The 18,061-nt window shown below is 38.4% G+C and overlaps 2 protein-coding genes across 2 annotated transcripts in view; one reads left to right on the top strand and one right to left on the bottom strand.

Moving 5' to 3' along the window:
* The window catches only part of GRIP2 (glutamate receptor interacting protein 2), a gene marked incomplete at its 5' end in the record, with an annotated part of 583,703 nt that extends 575,538 nt beyond the window's left edge, over nucleotides 1–8,165 (top strand). The window contains 2 exons of the mRNA XM_081319562.1: nucleotides 4,181–4,327; nucleotides 7,604–8,165. Of these exons, the coding sequence (XP_081175688.1) occupies nucleotides 4,181–4,327; nucleotides 7,604–7,801 (345 nt within the window). The 3' untranslated portion in view covers nucleotides 7,802–8,165. The remainder of the gene's footprint in view (nucleotides 1–4,180; nucleotides 4,328–7,603) is intronic.
* Nucleotides 8,166–12,925: 4,760 nt separating this feature from the next.
* The window catches only part of SLC6A6 (solute carrier family 6 member 6), a gene marked incomplete at its 5' end in the record, with an annotated part of 57,846 nt that continues 52,710 nt past the window's right edge, over nucleotides 12,926–18,061 (bottom strand). Inside the window, 1 exon segment of the mRNA XM_081321950.1 lies at nucleotides 12,926–17,364. Within this exon segment, the coding sequence (XP_081178076.1) occupies nucleotides 17,220–17,364 (145 nt within the window). The 3' untranslated portion in view covers nucleotides 12,926–17,219.

Raw genomic sequence — 18,061 nt, 5'->3', positions numbered from 1 at the left:
TGTTTTCAAGCTAGATATTCTCCATCCTGATATCAATGCATTTGATTTCTCTTTAAAGAATGTTGCATTTTTCTCTATTGAATTTCATTCTGTTAATTTTAGCCTCTTCTGTAGGATCAGGATTGCTCTTAAGTTCTTTTTCTTATCTACTAAGATATTAGCTATCCTACCAGTTTGGTGTCATTTGATAATTTGATAACAAGCGTTCCTTAAGGAGCCCTTCTATCTCTTCAACAATCCATTCAGAAAAATAAAATAAAATAAAATACATATATACATATTCACACCTCCCTGCCTCCCTGGTATAGTACAAGGCCTAGGACTGAATCCCATATGACATCAATTTTATGAGGAACACTTAATGAATTTCGAACCAAGTGTCAACTTAATTGTCATATATTTAAAAGCCAACTGACCACCTAACCCAACTTAGCTAGTTTGCTAATAAAAATGTAATGGATTACTTTTGCAAATGCTCTGCAAAACTGTTGCCATCTAAAGCCTCTGACCTCTAAAAGAATTCTTTCCCCTGCCTTCCTGAAATGAATTTTAATTGAAGACTTTTGGAATATATGCCTGATTTAAGAGAAACACAACTATTCACTAAATGAAAGAATAGCAACTTTAAGGCTGTAATATTTAAGGCTCCCATAGCATATCTGATTGCAATATAGATATATGCTGTTTTCATTAATAATATAAATTCTACATTTTTTTGTACTAAATGCCCTTATGGAGAAAATAAAATCATAACTCTTTTGAACAACATTATTTTTCCTTTTTTTTAAAAAAAACCCCACTTTACATAATTAGTAGCTAGTTATATTTTCATTTTCTGCCCTGAGAGTTCCTTCAACCAGGCAGTTCTCAAAATATACATCCCTTGTTCAGCAAGGTGGTTTCATTGCTTCCGCCAAGCTTAGTGCCTTATAAGAGGGTTGGAAGGAGAGAAGAGGCAGGTAAAGGAACTTTTATCGCCTCAACTGGCCATCAAATATCCACTCTGTCATAACCTTTTTCCAGTCTTTTCATAGATAAGTTGCAGCATGTTGGCTAAAACCCAAGTGATTTCACTCAGTGAGTATTGATCATTAACTTGTCCAACGCTGGCATTCCAATCCAAAAAACAACCCTCTACATCCCTGTTACAAAATATCCTTCACCCTAATTCAACCTATAGTCAGGTTTTGAAAACAATAGCATTTTTTTAAGCTTACTTCCTTCTCTCGTTCTGTTTTCCTGTCTGACCGTCAAACAGCTTTCTCCTGCCTCTTTGGCCCAAGGTGATGTGCACTTTTCATTCTCTTTCACCTCCCTAATTAGAAATCTGTCTCCTTTCATGCCTTCTTTTTCATCTCACCTAAGCCTTTCCTCATCTCCAGCGAGCACCATAGAGTTAACCCAAATGTAGTGTAACTAATAAAAGTGTAACTAATATTTATTTATTTATTTAATAATATTTATATACCGCCCTTCTCCCGAAGGACTCAGGGCGGTGAACAGGGCAAGAATAAAAAAAATACAAAGTTGCAAAAGTTAAAAAAGGATTAAATATATGCCCACTAAAAACAGTAAATACAATATTAAAACAACAATAAAAAACAACAATAAAAAACCCCACCAATCCCCCATCAGGCCAGGCCAGCTTGTTCGAATAAGAATGTTTTTAGATCGCGACGAAAGGAGCGAAGATCGGGCGCCATCCGGAGCTCAACCGGTAACTGATTCCATAGCTCCGGGGCGCCCACAGAGAAGGATCTCCCCCTGGGGGCCACCAATCGACATTCTCTGATCGGTGGCACCCTGAGGAGACCCTCTCTGTGGGAACGTACAGGGCGAAGGGAAGTTGATGCCGGCAGCAGGTGTTCCCTAAGGTACTCCGGACCCCTGCCATGTAGGGCCTTAAACACCATTACTAGTACCTTGAATAACTCTCTTTATAATTGCCCTTATTGGTTGTAAATTTCTGATTGCTTCTTTACCTTTTCCATAGCCAAATTCTCTTTCTAGCTCTGGGATGAATAGGTTTTTTTTGTTAAAATTCCCAATATGTATCTTTGGGGAAGGGGGGGGGTACATTTTGGCAGTTAGCAATGGACCATATGAAGAGGACAGGCAGTTCCAGTGCACAGAGAAAGATCATCTGAGGGTATCTTATCAAGGTTCCTTCCCCCTTCTCAAACCCTGAACACAGGATGGCTAATGATACCAATTTTGACACCAAAGGGTTGTCCACTTTTCAGTTTTTAGGAACAAAGAGCACATTTGGAATTTGGAACACGCCAAAAGACTTGTCACAAAGTAGCTTGACCATTAACATGCCTCTCGTGTTGGGAGAGATCAGTCACAGCCATTCACATAAGACAAACTGGTGAGGAAGTTCTTTATTCCAACTCTGATCTTTCTCCTTCTCTCCCCCCACCCCCAAAAGGTATCCTCTACTTTTTTTCCAGCTCAATTTGTCTTTTGATATAAAAGCACAACACAAATACTGAAATGCACTGGGTTGTTGTGAATACCCTCCTTCTTTTAAAAGAATAAATATGAACACATATGGAACCAAAGGAATTCTTAGGGATAATCATGATACTAGTACCTTGTTTTGAAATTTGATAACCTCCCATTAACAAAAATAAATATCTAAAGAATGTTAAAAGGTGAGTGGATAAGGAAGGGTCCAGGATAGACATGTCAAACCCGTGATGTCACGTGACGTCGTGCGACGTATCGGAACTTTTTCCCATTGCCGGCAATGGGATGGGTACGGTTTCTCTGTGATGCTCCGGCCCACAGGCCGGCAGTTTGACACCCCTGGTCCAGGACATATTGAGGATAATTTGTGATAACACAGTCAAAGATTATCCACTCTTAATTAATCAAAGCCAATCACAGACTTTGTATCTTTCAGACTGAATAATAATAATAATAATAATAATAATAATAATAATAATAATAATAATAATAATAATAATAAAGTTGGAAGGGACCTTGGAGGTTATCTAGTCCAACCCCCTGCTCAGGCAGGAAACCTTATACCATTTCAGGCAAATGGCTGTCCAGTCTCTTCTTAAAAACCTTCAGTGTTGGAGCATTCACCACTTCTGGAGGCAGGTTGTTCCACTGGTTAATTGTTCTAACTGTCAGGAAGTTTCTCCTTAGTTCTAGGTTGCTTCTCTCCTTGACTAGTTTCCATCCGTTGCTTCTTGTCTTGCTTTCAGGTGCTTTGGAGAATAGCTTGACTCCCTCTTCTTTGTGGTAGCCCCTGATTTGTGTAACTGAATGATGCAGTTTTGAAATCTCTGCAATAAACAGATGGGGTTGGGTGGTTGAATGTCTAGTTAGCGAAGCTTTCAAGGATAGTACTGAGTAGTTGGGAAATGCTCAAGCTTAGTGAATATAGGAGCTTAATTACGTTTATGTACCTTTATTATTTTTATTAACATGTGGATGACTGAAGTTCCTCCACATAAGTGTCTTCTATCCATCTAGAAATCATGGTTTCTATTGGCTTCATGATTGTTCTAAATAAAACAGTGTTACACTTTTGGAGCAGGATAAAGGTTGTATTATCTGGGTTCGTGGGCACAGTTCTATGGATGATTCAATTAAAAATTACAAATGCTCCTGCAATACAACACATTTACAGCCCTTATTTACCTGTAATCCAATTTTTTCTTCAAGGAAAAGAAAGTAGCAAACCTTGATAATATTTTTTTTTAACCAAACTGGTTCACTAATTCAGGTTGAAAGAGAGTAAATTGTTCCATGGCAATGGCTGAGTAAGACTTGAATTCAAGTCTTCTGGGTCTGAAAAGTAAGGTAGAGTAGTACTGTGGACACCTCATGTTACCCAAGTTGTTAAATATCTATGGAGACTCTCAGTCATCCAGGTCATGGTTGTCCCAAAAGTGCTTTTTTCAAAAGGCAACTGGACTTTGTTTTTCCTTGAAGACGTTTTGCTTCTCATCCAAAAAACTTCTCCAGTTCTGAAGAAGCTTCTTAGATGAGAAGTGAAATGTCTTCAAGGAAAAACAAAGTCCAATTGCTTTTGAAAAAATACCTTTGGGACAACCAAGTTGTTGAATATTTTATAATGTCACTTTCCCTCTTCAGCATCTCTATCTTATCTACCCAAGTTCATTTTTACCATCATTCCAATGAAAGTTACCTTTTCCTATAGATGACAATTTACAAGGATCCCGAGACTGAAGACTTTGGGTTCAGTGTCTCTGATGGCTTGCTAGAAAAGGGTGTCTATGTGAATATGATCCGTCCAGGTGGGCCAGCTGACCAATGTGGACTCAAGCCTTATGACAGAGTCCTCCAGGTAATCAATCACAAACACAATCACTAGTATTCAGCTAAGCTTTTGCTCCATAATTCTGTCCCTTCTCCACCACCCTGTCATCATAATTGGAAAAGCCACATAGTTATTTTTAATTATTTTTGTTAGTCATTGTCTTCTTTTCCACCGTTCCTCCCAAAGGAGTCCAGTGCAATAAACAAAAAGAAAGAACAAGCAATCTTCAATAAAAGCAATTAAATAAACAAGCAACAATAAAAGCAAACTGAAATAGAAGTAGGCAATAAAAAACATTCCAATTAAAATAAAATTCATGTTACAAAACAACAAATCTCTGTGATTTGTCTGGGAGATGGAAGATTGGAAGGACAGATGGCTTTCCCTTCGGGCACAGAAGAAATTAAAAAACAGCTGGTGAAGGGAGAAGCAAAACAGGGTCATAACTGTAGCTAATTTCTTTTCCCCTCTGCCTCAGCCCCAAAGAAAACCTTTTCCCAACCTTATTATTTACCACAGGAAGGAATTTGTTTTTAAACCAGCAAGAAGGGGAAAGCATATAAAAGGACTTGCCAACTGATTTTTCTTTTCTACATTTCTTGATTGTCTCAGAAATGAGCTACAGGTAGTCCTCAACCTATGACCACAATTGAGCCCCAAAATTTATGTTGCTGAGAAAATTGTGAATTGAGTTTTGCCCCATTTTATGACCTTTCTCACCAGAGTTTTTAAGTGAACCGTTGCAGTTTAGTAGCAATAGCAATAGCGTATAGACTTATATACAGCCCAGTCAGCATATCGACCCCAACAATCTGGGTCCTCATTTTACCGACCTCAGAAGGATGGAAGGCTGAGTCAACCATGAGCCTGGTGAGATTCGAACTTCTGGCAGTCAGCAGAATTAGCCTGCAATAATGTACTCCAACCACTGCTCTACGACGGCTGTAGAAACATGGTTGTTAAGGGAATCTGGTTTCCCCATTGACTTTGGTTGTCAGAAGGTCGCCAAAGGAAATCACATGACCCTGGAATGCTGCAACTGTCATAAATATGAACCAGTTGCCAAGCATCTAAATTTTGATCACATGACAGTGGGGATGCTGCAACGGTCATAAGTGTAAAAAACAGTCATAAGTCACTTTGGTCACTAAATGAACTGTGGTAAATCAAGGGCTGCCTGTATTTAGTCCAATCCTGATTCAAAGCTTTGCTAGAGAAGATAAAGGAGGCCATTTTTTTTCTGTCAGTTAGCCTCTCTCCTTTCTCTGACATCTTTTCTTTACCTGCAGGGGAAAAACATTTTCCATTATTATTTAGTCACTAGGAAGATAGGGAACCTTTTGTCCAGTACTCAGGGAAAGTGTATTGATCTTCAGTCTTTAAAAGCCACTTCTGTTAACCTCTTGTTTTCCTTAGAAATCAGTTTATTATGAAACATTTAGTAGGAAAAAAAATGCCATCATTTCCCTTTCAGAAACATAAGCGACAGGGAAAGCCCCTTCCGTTAGATGCATTTTGCCCTCTTATCTGCCCATCCTTATATCCATAGTTTTTCCACTGTTGCCCCTGAATCTAGGGCCATGCCTGCTTCTTTCTGAAGATAGTCTGGTTTTCAGTCTCCCAAGACTTATTTTTTTCCCCAAGACTCTTTTCGCTTTTGTTTATACAATCAAACACAGCAGTTCAGGAATCAAAGTGGAAAATAAGAAAGCTCCCAGGAGTTACTCTAAATGCAGAAGTGCTAAAGCAGGAGAGTACAACAACCCACGGGCCACACAGTTGCCCTCGAGGCACATGCACACTGGGGGACAAAATTTCCAGGCCTGCTCTTGAAATTCATTTTGAGAGAGAATTTTGGATTTAGAAGGAGATTCGCTTTTGGAACCCCTCTCCAAAGATCCAACCTCAACCACATTGCAGTGATGTCCCGACATAACTAGCTGCAATCCCATAGCCCTGAAAGGCCTGCCCTGTTTTAGAAGAGCATCGCCCTCAAGAAGATTCCACCGCCCTAATAAAGGGCGGCCACCCTCTGGCATGATGGACCAGTCCTGCTTAGATATTCCGAAGAGGGAAGGCCTTCTGCAGGCCAGCTTGTTTGGGATGAGTACATTTGTTTCTCAGCCATTCCTCCTAAAATATCGAAAGAGGCACTTGGTACGGTTTTCCTGCTCTTGTGCTCCAGTTATTGCTGTTACCTGTTTGTGGTGGTTGTTCCCGTAGTACTGCAAAAGTGTTCCCACCACTATTGGTGATCATCCATATTGTTCATGTCAGAATTCCCTTTGGTTGTGCCATGTTATACAGAAAGTAAAAGGGAGAAAGAGCTCTCCAAGGGGAAAAAAACTCCAAAATCCTCAACATTTAAGCAGTCCCCTTCTCTCTTGGGTTACAAAAGTTTACAGGTCAGCTTTTCATAGCTGAAAAACTAATGTGGCCAGTATATTTTGGGAGTGAGCCTGCCTGATAAGGGATGTGATAGGATTCCCATTTGGCTCTGAAATTCTTGTCTGGAGGTTAAGGGGAATACCAGAATACAACATTTCATATCCTTATACACTTCCCCGCCCCCCCAAGGAAATAGATATTTTCCTTCAGTTTTGAAATACAGCAGAGCATGATTTGGCTTGGGCTGGGTAGCACCATTTATTTAGCAACCATTTAAAGCAGGGGTCTTCAAACTCGGCCCTTTTATGACTCATGGACTTCAACTCCCAGAATTCCTCAGCCAGACACATTGGCTGAGGAATTCTGGGAGTTGAAGTCCATGAGTCATAAAAGGTCTGAGTTTGAAGACCCCTGGTTTAAAGCTATTGACAGAGCAGAAAAAAAGTGACTTACAACCAGCCCTTGTACTTATGACCGTTGCAGTATCCCCATGGTCATGTGATTAAATTTTGGGGACTTGGCAACCAACATGCATTTACAATGGTTACAATGTCCCCAGGGTCACATGATCATTTGTGACCTTCCCAGATAACTTCCGACAAGTAAAGTCAACCGGGGAAATCAGTTTTTCTTAAGCACCATATGATTGACTTAACAATAATAGTGATTTGTTTAATGACTGTGGCAAAAAAAGGTTGTAAAATTAAGTGTAACTCACTTAACAACCACCTTGCTTAGCGATGGAAATTCCTGTCCCAATTGTGGTCCTAAATGGAAGACTACGTGTCCATAGCAGGCCACCTTTACTGCCCACAAGGTTATTTTGCAAAGAAGCAGCTGCTTCATTTTATCCTCATCTCTCCGTATTTTCCTTCTTTTTCCTCTTATCTCACCATGGATTTTCCCTTCTTTCAGGTGAACTGCATCCGTACAAGGGACTTTGATTGCTCTCTGGCTGTTCCTCTGATATCTGAGGCAGGAAATAAGTTGGACCTTGTAATCAGTCGAAACCCCCTGGCTTTCATTGCCAATACTTGCTTACAGGAGCCAAGCAGCTTTCCAGACCAGCCGTCATTTGGAGGGGAGGTGAAGACAAGCGCACAGACACTCTGAAGGACAGCTAAGCTTGGTGTCTGCTTTCGTCAAGGTTCTGTGGGAGCAAAGGAATTAATGGGTGTCTGTTGTGTGATGTGTGAGAGTTTTTATTTTGGTTGTCGTTTATTTGTTTTCTTTTGCACTCGTGCTTATGCTTATTCTGTGTAATGTCAGTTGCGGTGAAGAGATGTTTCCTTTCCCCCGACCAATCACATTTTGAAGTCAACACAACTTGGCTTTGAAGGTTCAAGCTGAGATGGAGTGAAGTAGTCAGGGATGGAGCCAGTTGCTGACAACAACACCCAGAATAATTCACCCACAGGAGAACAACCTTACTCATCATATGAGTGTTTCCAGTGCATGGGCTAATAGAGCACAATCTTATCTTTCCCGGCCTTGAAGGACTTGGATACATGGTGCTGTTTTTGTTTTGTTTAATCAAATTAAGTTAATCTTAAAATGGATTCCCCTTTTTCTGTGAAAAACATCCTTACAACACTCCTTGAGCCCCTTCTCCAGTTCCCCTGCACACTCTCACAGATCACTGTCACACATCCCTTTGACACTAAGTGCACATTTTACTTTTGGATTTAATTTAAAAGACAACCTATTTGTCAAGAAGATGAAGCTCTGACAAACACCTTCCCCATAATTTATTCTTTGGGAGATATCAGAAATACTTTTTACCTTCAAAATCCCCCGTAATTTATTCTTTGAGTGGTAACAGAAATATGTTTCACCTTTAAAATATTGTCCAGCTTAATTTCTTACTGAGTTTCTTACTTTCCATCTACCATTTCTTGAAAGCACTTATTATATAGCATTGCATGGGGAAATATGAAATCTCTTGGACCACACTATTTATTTTTGAGCACAGAGCCCGCAAATTGTTCCCAGATGTCATTTTTGTACACAATTATGAGTGGGCAGCTGAACATAAGTCACTTGCATCAAAGTCTTCTCCCCCCCTAATGATGTGTGTGATGGTGGTGGTAGAAGGAACCTTGGTTACTCTGTAGCGTGAGACAGTGTCTCTAGATTGATATCGTACCTCCAAGTACATCCTCTGTGGGTTGCTCCAGTGCAATGTGTACAATTGTTTAATTTCATGATGATGCTTGACACTTTGTTGTAACCTATCAGTAGCAGCATTCCCATGTTTTTCAATAATCACCTTTTCTTCTATGACTTGTGAGCATGCCTTTGTAAACCAGGACCTTGCATCAGCCTCCTGAGTCAAATCCTCTTGTAGTGCTGTCATGTGTGATTCTCACATTCTTTTAATTATCTGCCTACAGTTAACAATTTCAAAAGAGGCCGTGATTTCTTCATTTCAAAAGGGGAAAATGCCAGGATTTGTGTTTTCTATCTGGCCAGTCATTGCCTATGCTAGTGGGTTATGGAACCCCACTTTATTGTGACTATTTCAGTTGACCTTTACTTGGGAGTTTACTTCATTGAATGGGAAACCTGGCTTCTCTCTTCCTTTCTAATAGTTTTAATTTTGTTGTCATTTTCTACTGTTTTGATCCATATTGAGATGCCATGTTTTGGTCAAGATTGGAAACACCTGTTAGATGAGTGCTGATCCAAGGAGGTTTCTAGCTGTGAGCATATATATCTTTTTTTGCTATTTCACAGCACTGCTATCTCCAGTGATTTTCTTATCAAGATGTGCATGAGTCTTATTGGGCTGTCTCTAGCTGTAGCCATTCTCTCTTCTCAAAGTATGCAATATTCCATACCATTGCTGCCATAACCTAAATAATGTGCCATAAAAAAAACAAAAAGAGAAATACTGATGGATGTGTGGAAAATAGGGGTTTTATATGCAATATTCTCATAATGGCAGAAGCTCCATGTGGCTTCAATTAGGTTTTTAATGAAGACTTTTAATAAGGCTTTAAAATTGTCCTTGTATCCCTTCCTATGCATTTTGAATGATATAAAGATGAAATGCATTAAATGTGTATTTTTATCCATACATTAAGAGTGTATTCCTGTACAAAATATTTTTATATGCTAATTTTCTTATGTATCTATGAAAGCACAATATTCAAAGAATATTTTAGTCCTGTTTTGGACCTATTTGTAAATCTGTGTATTTAAATGGTATTACAATTCCTTAGATTTTTTTTAAATTAAATAAAGCAAAATAAATTATAATGTATGTTTTCTTTAGAAAGTTAACTTATCATAGTGACTTATCTGTAGGGTTTACATCTGTTTCCACAAAGGTGGCTGTAGTTTTATGATCATTATGAGAGCCAAAGAATTTATTATATAAACAAAGGAAACAAGTAAGACATCTTGTCTTACTGACTGGCCTTTACTGCAAGGAAGTCTTTGTAAAATGGCAGCATAAGACATCTTCTACAATTCTGCTACTGACATTCCGGAAAAATGGTAGCTCTTGTGCCCAACTCAGTCATAGTGCTGATTCTTACTTTGCCATATGATTTTACATTCACAAATAACTACAGAAATGTGTTTATGAAATCACCAGAACTCACATTTGCTATTACATTAATTTTACAGTAACTGTGAGGCTGAAAGTAGACATCTGTACACGGAATTTTTTTACTTCTAGTTAATGTTAAAAAATATTGCTTCTAACATACATTACTTTGTCTAACATCTTTGAGCCCTTTTTTAGGCAGGTATTATTCAGATGTCTGGCCCTTGGATAGCCATTAAGTGCTACCTATTAAGGCAGGGGAGGTCTCTCTGTTGGAGAATTATACGATGAAATTACTTTTTCCTAGTAATACAATGGCCTACTTCCTCTCGGATGAATTCTTATCCATGTGGAAGGGATCCTAGCTGGTCTAGTTATTATGGTTCTTCAGTTTACAATTTGATCTCCTTTGGACCAGAAAAAGCCTGGTTGAATATGAAACATTCAAGAGGATTTGCTCAAAATCTTTACTTGGTAACCATGAGTGTCTGGGAGACTGTATGTATGTATGTATGTATGCATGCATGTATGTATTTCCCACCTTTATTATTTTTACAAATAATTCAAGACAGTGAATTATCCACCTTACTTCTATTTTGCATGCAACGACAACCTTGTGAGGGGGTTGAGCTGAGACAGAATGACTGGCCCGAGGTTACCCAGCAGGCTTTCATGGGTAAAGTGGGACTAGAATTCAGTCTCCTTGTTTTTAGCTTGGTGCCTTTACCACTAGCTTTGTCTTGGTGCCTTGATGCCTTTACCACTGGCTCTGATAAAATACTAGCCAACATCCTTTGCCCATCTCGAAGGAGAGCCCTTAACCTTGCCTGTTACAATTTTTGCCTCCCTTGGAGAAAATGTCAGAAAGTCCCATGTAAGCATAACCCTGTCTGTGTCATTTGAAACAATTCCACATGTCTTCTCGCAATGCCCTTTTTTATAGCACATAGCAATAATTCCTCTTCTGAATTACAGCCATGCAAAACTCAAACTCAGAACACTTCCTTTGCTCAATGTCAATTAATTTTCAGAAGTGCTGGTAGGATGTAGTTCATTTAGAGCAGACATGTCAAACACAAGGCCCGGGGGCCGGATCCGGCCCACGAAGTGGTTTCATCTGGCCCGCGAAGCCATCCTGGAAACAGTGAGGGAACGGCCCCCACTGCCTTGGCCCTGGCCCAGAGACCCTCAGATCTGTCCCACTCCTGCCTGGGCCCCCATAGGCACCCTTGATGCGAACGATGTAGAGCTGGCCAAGCCCACCCAGTAGGCCATACGCACTCTAGCCATGCCCACCCAGTAGGCCACGCCCACCCTGGCCATACCCACCCGGCCCCCTGAGGGCAACCACAATGCTGATGCGGCCCTCAATGAAATTGAGTTTGACACCCCTGATTTAGAGAAAATGGCTATTTATTTCTTTACTTAACTTCTGTTGTATATTCTTTGTAATAAATCAGACAGGTACAGCTCAGCATAATAAATTAGATTAACTCAAAAAATACTGAATAAAAATTAAATTGTATCAATTAATGAAACATCAGGCTACAGCTTGGCTTAAAAGAAAGAAGTTGATATTATAGTTGATCATGAGTTTCTCCAATTCCTCTTGCAATATTAGGCAAGAGAACAAATACTTCATTTCACGCTCTCCTGTTAAGGAGAGGATTGCTGTCATTGGCATAAAAAACACTGGTACAGGTAGTCCTCGACTTATGAGCATAGTTGAGGCCAAGATTTCCATTGCTAAGCAAGACAGATAAGGGGGCTTTGCCCCATTTTATGATCTTGTCAGTTGTTAAATGATTCATACTGCAGTTGTTATTTAGTATTAAATGAATCGGGCTTCCCCGTTGACTTTGCTTCAGAGGGTTGCAAAAGTTGATCATATGACTGCAACCATCATAACTACATGCCAGTTGCCAAGCATCCAAATTTTGATCATGTGACCATGGGATGCTGCAACGGTCATATGTGTGGAAATTATCATAAGTCACTTTTATCAGTGCCATTATAACTTTGAATGGTCACTAAACAAATGGTTGTAAATTGAGGAGCATCTATACGGATCTCTGATCTAAGATGGGGATGAGTTATTCGGGTTTTGTCAACTCTTGGGAAAAAATAAATTAATATGAAAATTTAAAAAAGACCGTGCCAACATGAATTGACTCCAACAGGAAAGGGTCTGGGAAAATTTCACTGCTTCATCCATTGATTTACTACTTTTGCTGATCATGAAAATAACACAGTGCAAATTTGCAGTGACTGCACTGATCATCTTTCACTATAGTTCGTATCCTTGAAGTGCAGCGAGGCTTCAAAAACTGTCTTCTGTTCTTCCCATATTCTTTTTGAGGATCTCAGTAACTCTATCCACTTTTCCTTGGTCAACAAAATAGGTAGAAATGTACCCCCTATACATAGCCAATCTGTTGAATTCTAATAAGAATGTTAGAAATATGGTATAAAATATTTTAACAAACCCTAAATAATAAACTGTATTGATGATCCTTACAGATCACAACTTAATAAATTAGTGAAGATGCAGACATGCCATTTTTATGTTAATAGTACTTAGTAGAATAGCATTTAAGCTTTATATAAGTATCTAAATGAAAACTTACTTGAAGGCATTTGGAGAAAAAAAATCCCACAAGAATTATTTGTTCACTTTATACATGAAAGGTTTTTATTGTTTATTTGCAATGATTACAAACTCATCTTAAAAAAGCAAAATGACTTTAAAATATTGATACCCATTTCATTTATCTAAAAAGCAAAATGGATAAAACTGCAAAATACAAACATTTACTGTATACATATACTGTACCAAAAAAACACCTAATTTTCAGGGCTGAATACAAGTCAAATTCTTGCTCCTATATAAATATTCCTTTCTGGAACAAAGATGACAGTTTTAAAACGTATTTTAAAAAATTATTCTAAAAATTATTCTTAAAAAGAGGGTAGTGTCCTCTTAATCCACACAGCTACTCATTAGTAGTCACAAGTGTGGATTTGCAGAATTAAAAATGCACACCAACATTTTCAGTAGAAATAAAGATGTCTGCCTTATTTTATAACCATAAAACCTCTGGAGTGGCATTCCTTTCATAATTGCAACGGCACAGCTACATTAATGACACAAGAATGTTCTAGTAAAACAGTGAATTTATCAGAGTACAGCACTGACAGGTTGAGGTCCGTTGGGGAAGAGAGATTAGTGAACAATCTCAGGCTGGCATTTGGTTACTTACAATCCGACTCCCTCCATTCCTAGCAAGACACAGCCACTCAACATGATTTGGCTACAATGTCAGTGTCTTCCTGTTGCTGTGTAACACCTGTTGCTGATCATTAGTGGGTCATTTGGGAGCTTGTTAGTCCTCTTTCTTCTCCCAAGACAGCTTGTTAACTATGCAATCTCGTTCCCTCTCCCAAAAGAGCTTATGTTAATTATGCAATCTAGAACAGGATCTTCAGAAAGACAGCTATTTCAGTTGACTTGGCTTCTGAAATAACCAGGACTTGGCAATGTGGGTTAGGCATTTTCTGTATGTTCCTTGAGCCCAGCCACAAACTGCAAGATTAGGGCTCTAGCCCTAAGCATAGTCACTGGAAAGGAAGTTCCACTGAACATGGTATGGCTTGTTTGCAAGTACATATTTAGAATGAACCTGTAGATCTCTGGAACAAGTATTCTCTTTGGCCAAACCTGCACAGTGTGTATTTTGAAATCTGCATGTCAACTTCTATGTTTTTAGATAACGTATAATTTTCATTTTGCCACATTTTATTGTAGAAAAATACTGATTCCAAAGATTTGGATCCAATTGTGTAAACCTAAGTTTCTGATCTAATTCTACAGATAGAAACATATGTCTCAGAGGCATATTACATTCATAAAGTGCATGGCCTTATCTTCTTTCCTGAAAAGAGCATGCATATTGCATTTTTCTTTTCCACCTCTCCTGCATAGCAGAATCAAAGTAATTTAGCATAAATGCAGATTAGGCAGGCTGCTATTCCTTTTAAACAGGATGGAGAACAAGACATGGGCTGATGTAATATACTGCCATAGATGGAACCGTATGCATGTTTATGTGATTGAATGTTATATAATTTTCCCTGCCAATTGATTAGCATTAAGAGTGTAATCCTTTTTGGTAGACCACTATAGACCTTCAAAAGCCATCCTTTAGGTTTATCAAGATTACTTAATACTATGAGCAAGACTTTGGATTCTATCAGTGGTTTTACTACAGGGCAAATTTAGGGGAGTAGAGAGATTGGTGACTCAACTAGATATTTGGTCCAGAATGGTGAAAGGGCTGAAGTGTTCCTGATTTGCTTTCAGCAAAGGAAGATACTTCAGCTTAGGATATAAAAAACTGAGTTTCAATTTTGGATTGATTGCTAGAAATATTCAATTAAAATTGTACATCGGGGGATTAAGATTGTTTTTCAGTAGACAATCACTTTTTGTTTATTTTTGCCCTGTATCTGTAGAAATTGTCCATTTAAAGAGTTTGTGGAGTAAGTGGCTGGGTTAAGTAAAAAAACTGGTCTCAGGCCCTCTTAGCTAAAGCAAGCTATGACAACTGTTTTATCTATTTATTAAGCCAGCCCTCACCAAATGAGTCTAGGCATCTGACTTGTCAATCAAAAATTCCAAAATGTTTCTAGCTTCTCCAAACTTTCCTTTTACAACACTGATATTTTTACATGTTGTCTCAGAAGCAGATTTCACTTATTGTCCTGGTACTTTACTTTTGTGTAAATATGGAAGGTTTCATGATGACCACAAAAGCAAAAAAATAAATAAAAATGCAGGTTTTCTAGTAGAAATCATCTGTTCTCCACTTCTCCCTCTTCGTAACGTATCTCTATTCCTGCCTCCATGGCCATTCAGTTCTTAGTCAAATCATTTATTCTCACGAGGTTTTCAGCTGGACTGATACTCTGCCTAGTAAGTTTAGTTTCATTATAAACAAGTACAAATGTCTAAAGGCAATATATTGTGAAATGTGAATTACTTATGCAATTATTTAACCATACCTTCCATTAGGAGTATAGGTAGCTATGAGAAACTGACAGCTTGAAAGATTGGATGAAGAGAAGGACACATTTCCAGACATCTAAAGAGCCTGCCTTGGCTGGAAACAACCTGAAATGGCTGGTTGCAAAGACAGGTTATGTCCAACTGTTTTGACTAGACATTAGCAAATGCCCATTTAAACCTGTTATAAACGTTTTCACCTTATGCACATCTAGAGCATAGTTTAGGAAACAAGCCATACTTCCACGACAACAAATTGTTGAACTCTTAATGTACTTCCCGGTCCCCACCCACACCCCCTTTTTTGGAAATACGACGATTTCTTTGAATAAACATTAAGAATATCCCCACCCCATATCCAAACCAGTTCACCCACAAGTTAGTCACAATACTGAATATTTAACTTCTTCATTACAAAGGATGGATAAAATAGGCCACACAATTCTACAAAGTGAATTAGAAAAAAAAATCAATCTTGTTGCAGTCATAAATAAGTAGAAAATACAAACGATTAATAATTTTCCCTGCCCCAGCCCCTCCCATCCATCGGCCTTATTCAGCAGAATCTATTCTTAACATTCAGATATAACACATTCTATTATTCACAAGTTTTGCTGTATGAAAATATGATCCTTGAAACAAAAACTGAAGGTCGAATTGGAAAACCTGTTTACTTTAGCTGGAAGGAACTGATTCTGATTGCAAAATTTAACCTTGAAATAGGTTGGGTATTACTTTTCTTAGATGAAAGTCTACAGTGTGGGACTGATTCTCTGGTTTGTTCTTGAAATACATCCTCTCACGCTATCTGCTTTAGATTATCCCCTTGGTTGATATATCTGCTTTTGGTTCGGTGGCTGTTCTTGAAACTAGCAAAATATTGCACTATCTTTCATGTAAAATGCACCAGGGAAGTCAAGTGAACGAACTGTTAAGATTTGCCTCCATCCTAATTTCTCGCTGCCTTCAATGATATCAGTGACTTGTGCTTCATTTAGTTAAGCTGCAGTCCTATCTGGAATGCAATGGAGTTTGCAATACCAATGCCCTGCATCTTTGGCTTTGCAGGATTAGAAAACAAAGCAAACAGTAGCTTTCTCTTGGCTTCCTTGCTTATTTTGTATCTAACCTTTTTACTGGCCATTTTTCAGTACAGTAGGAAGATAAACAATTTCCAAAGGATTTGTACTCTGGAAGTGTTTACTTATCAGCTCTTGGTAACAAGAAAGCAAAGCATTTCCATTCATGGCCACCTGCATATACTGCAAGCTGTGTTCCCTCAAATAAAATAAATCACAGATTCCATTCACAAACAAATATTAGCTACGCAAGACACCTGATATAACTGTTTTGGTCCTTTATTTATAGTGTTTTATATATATATAAAAACTAACATAACAAGTATGTGCATAATACATATGCAGTGGCCATAGATAGCATAAGACACAAACTGATTCTTAATTTCTTTCTTTTCTTAAAGCCTATAGGAATGTTTTCAAATACTGGCTAAATTCCAGTTTTAACTACAGTATCTGTCACTGACAGACAAAATCAGCAGAGATTACAAAGGAAAGGGGTTTTGCTATTTCTGGCTCACAATCCTGCTCAAATTGTGTTTACTACCAATATAAAGCTTAAAGGGGCACCCTTCCCCCAAGATCCATGGCCATATGGAAAAGGATTGAGCCACTACTCAATGAAGGTTGAAAACAAGTTTTGCAGGATTTGGGGTGAGTTTTCCAGAGGCAAATCCTCATTCTGGAAAAAGTGGGGAACTTAACTTACCAATAAAACTTCCGTTGAGTATTTTATGCCTCGTTCAGTCTAAAATAAATTCATAGCTTACTTGATCTTCCTTGTGTTTCCTTGGATCAGTGGATATACATGTCAGTTCAAGCCTGTGAATATCAGTCTATTTACTCTTTCTCCTTTTTCTTTCTGTGCTTTCTTGTTTCAGTAGCTTCATCAATAGGTTCTAGTGGACTATTTTCTGCATCTGCACCCAACGCTATGCAACTTAGCTGACTGGTACGATACAGGCCCACTACTCCTTTTTTCGTTCTAACAAAGATAAAGTTTGGCAAATTTGTGACTTTAAATATGATTTGCAGTATGTTTGTAAATGTAGCATTATGTAAAGAGTTTTCTGACACTAACTTAATGTTCTAACAAAATCAAAGTCCAAATGACTTATTTCTCAGGTGCAGACTACAAGAATGGGCCAGTTTATATATTCTTTAGTTACATGATTACACTATCAGATTTACATTTTTGTCTAAGACTGAGATAACACTAGGTGACAGATTCAGGCTTACCAGCATTTTACATCAACTCTTTAAATCTAAGAGAAACTCAACCGTACTCCAAGCTGTATTTAAGTCTTCATAGAAACTTGTTACTGAATGTAGAATCAATTCTTCCTTTGATGGAAGAAATCATCTCCTCTGCCCCCCAAAAGATTATCAGTTAAAATGCCTTTCCAGGAAGAATGATTCTGCCACCTTTTTAGAGCGTGTTCACAACCTGCTCAGATTATTCCCCTGGTTCTAACCCCCTTTTATATTCATTTATCAAATTTACATGGCCGCCCATCTCATAAAATTTTTTACTTTGGGTGGCATACAACAATTGCAGCTACAATATTGCAGCTTCCAATTATCACATAAATATATTCCCACATGGCTCACAGCAACATTAAAACATTTACTCTTTCTTTAATTCTACCTGCTTCTACCAAAAGAAGATAGTGCCACACCGT

This window comes from Vipera berus (genome assembly GCF_964194415.1).
Source record: "Vipera berus genome assembly, chromosome: 2".
Taxonomy (NCBI): domain Eukaryota; kingdom Metazoa; phylum Chordata; class Lepidosauria; order Squamata; family Viperidae; genus Vipera; species Vipera berus.
Note: the sequence above shows the minus strand (reverse complement) of the source record. Positions and strands in the feature narration are given on the sequence as shown.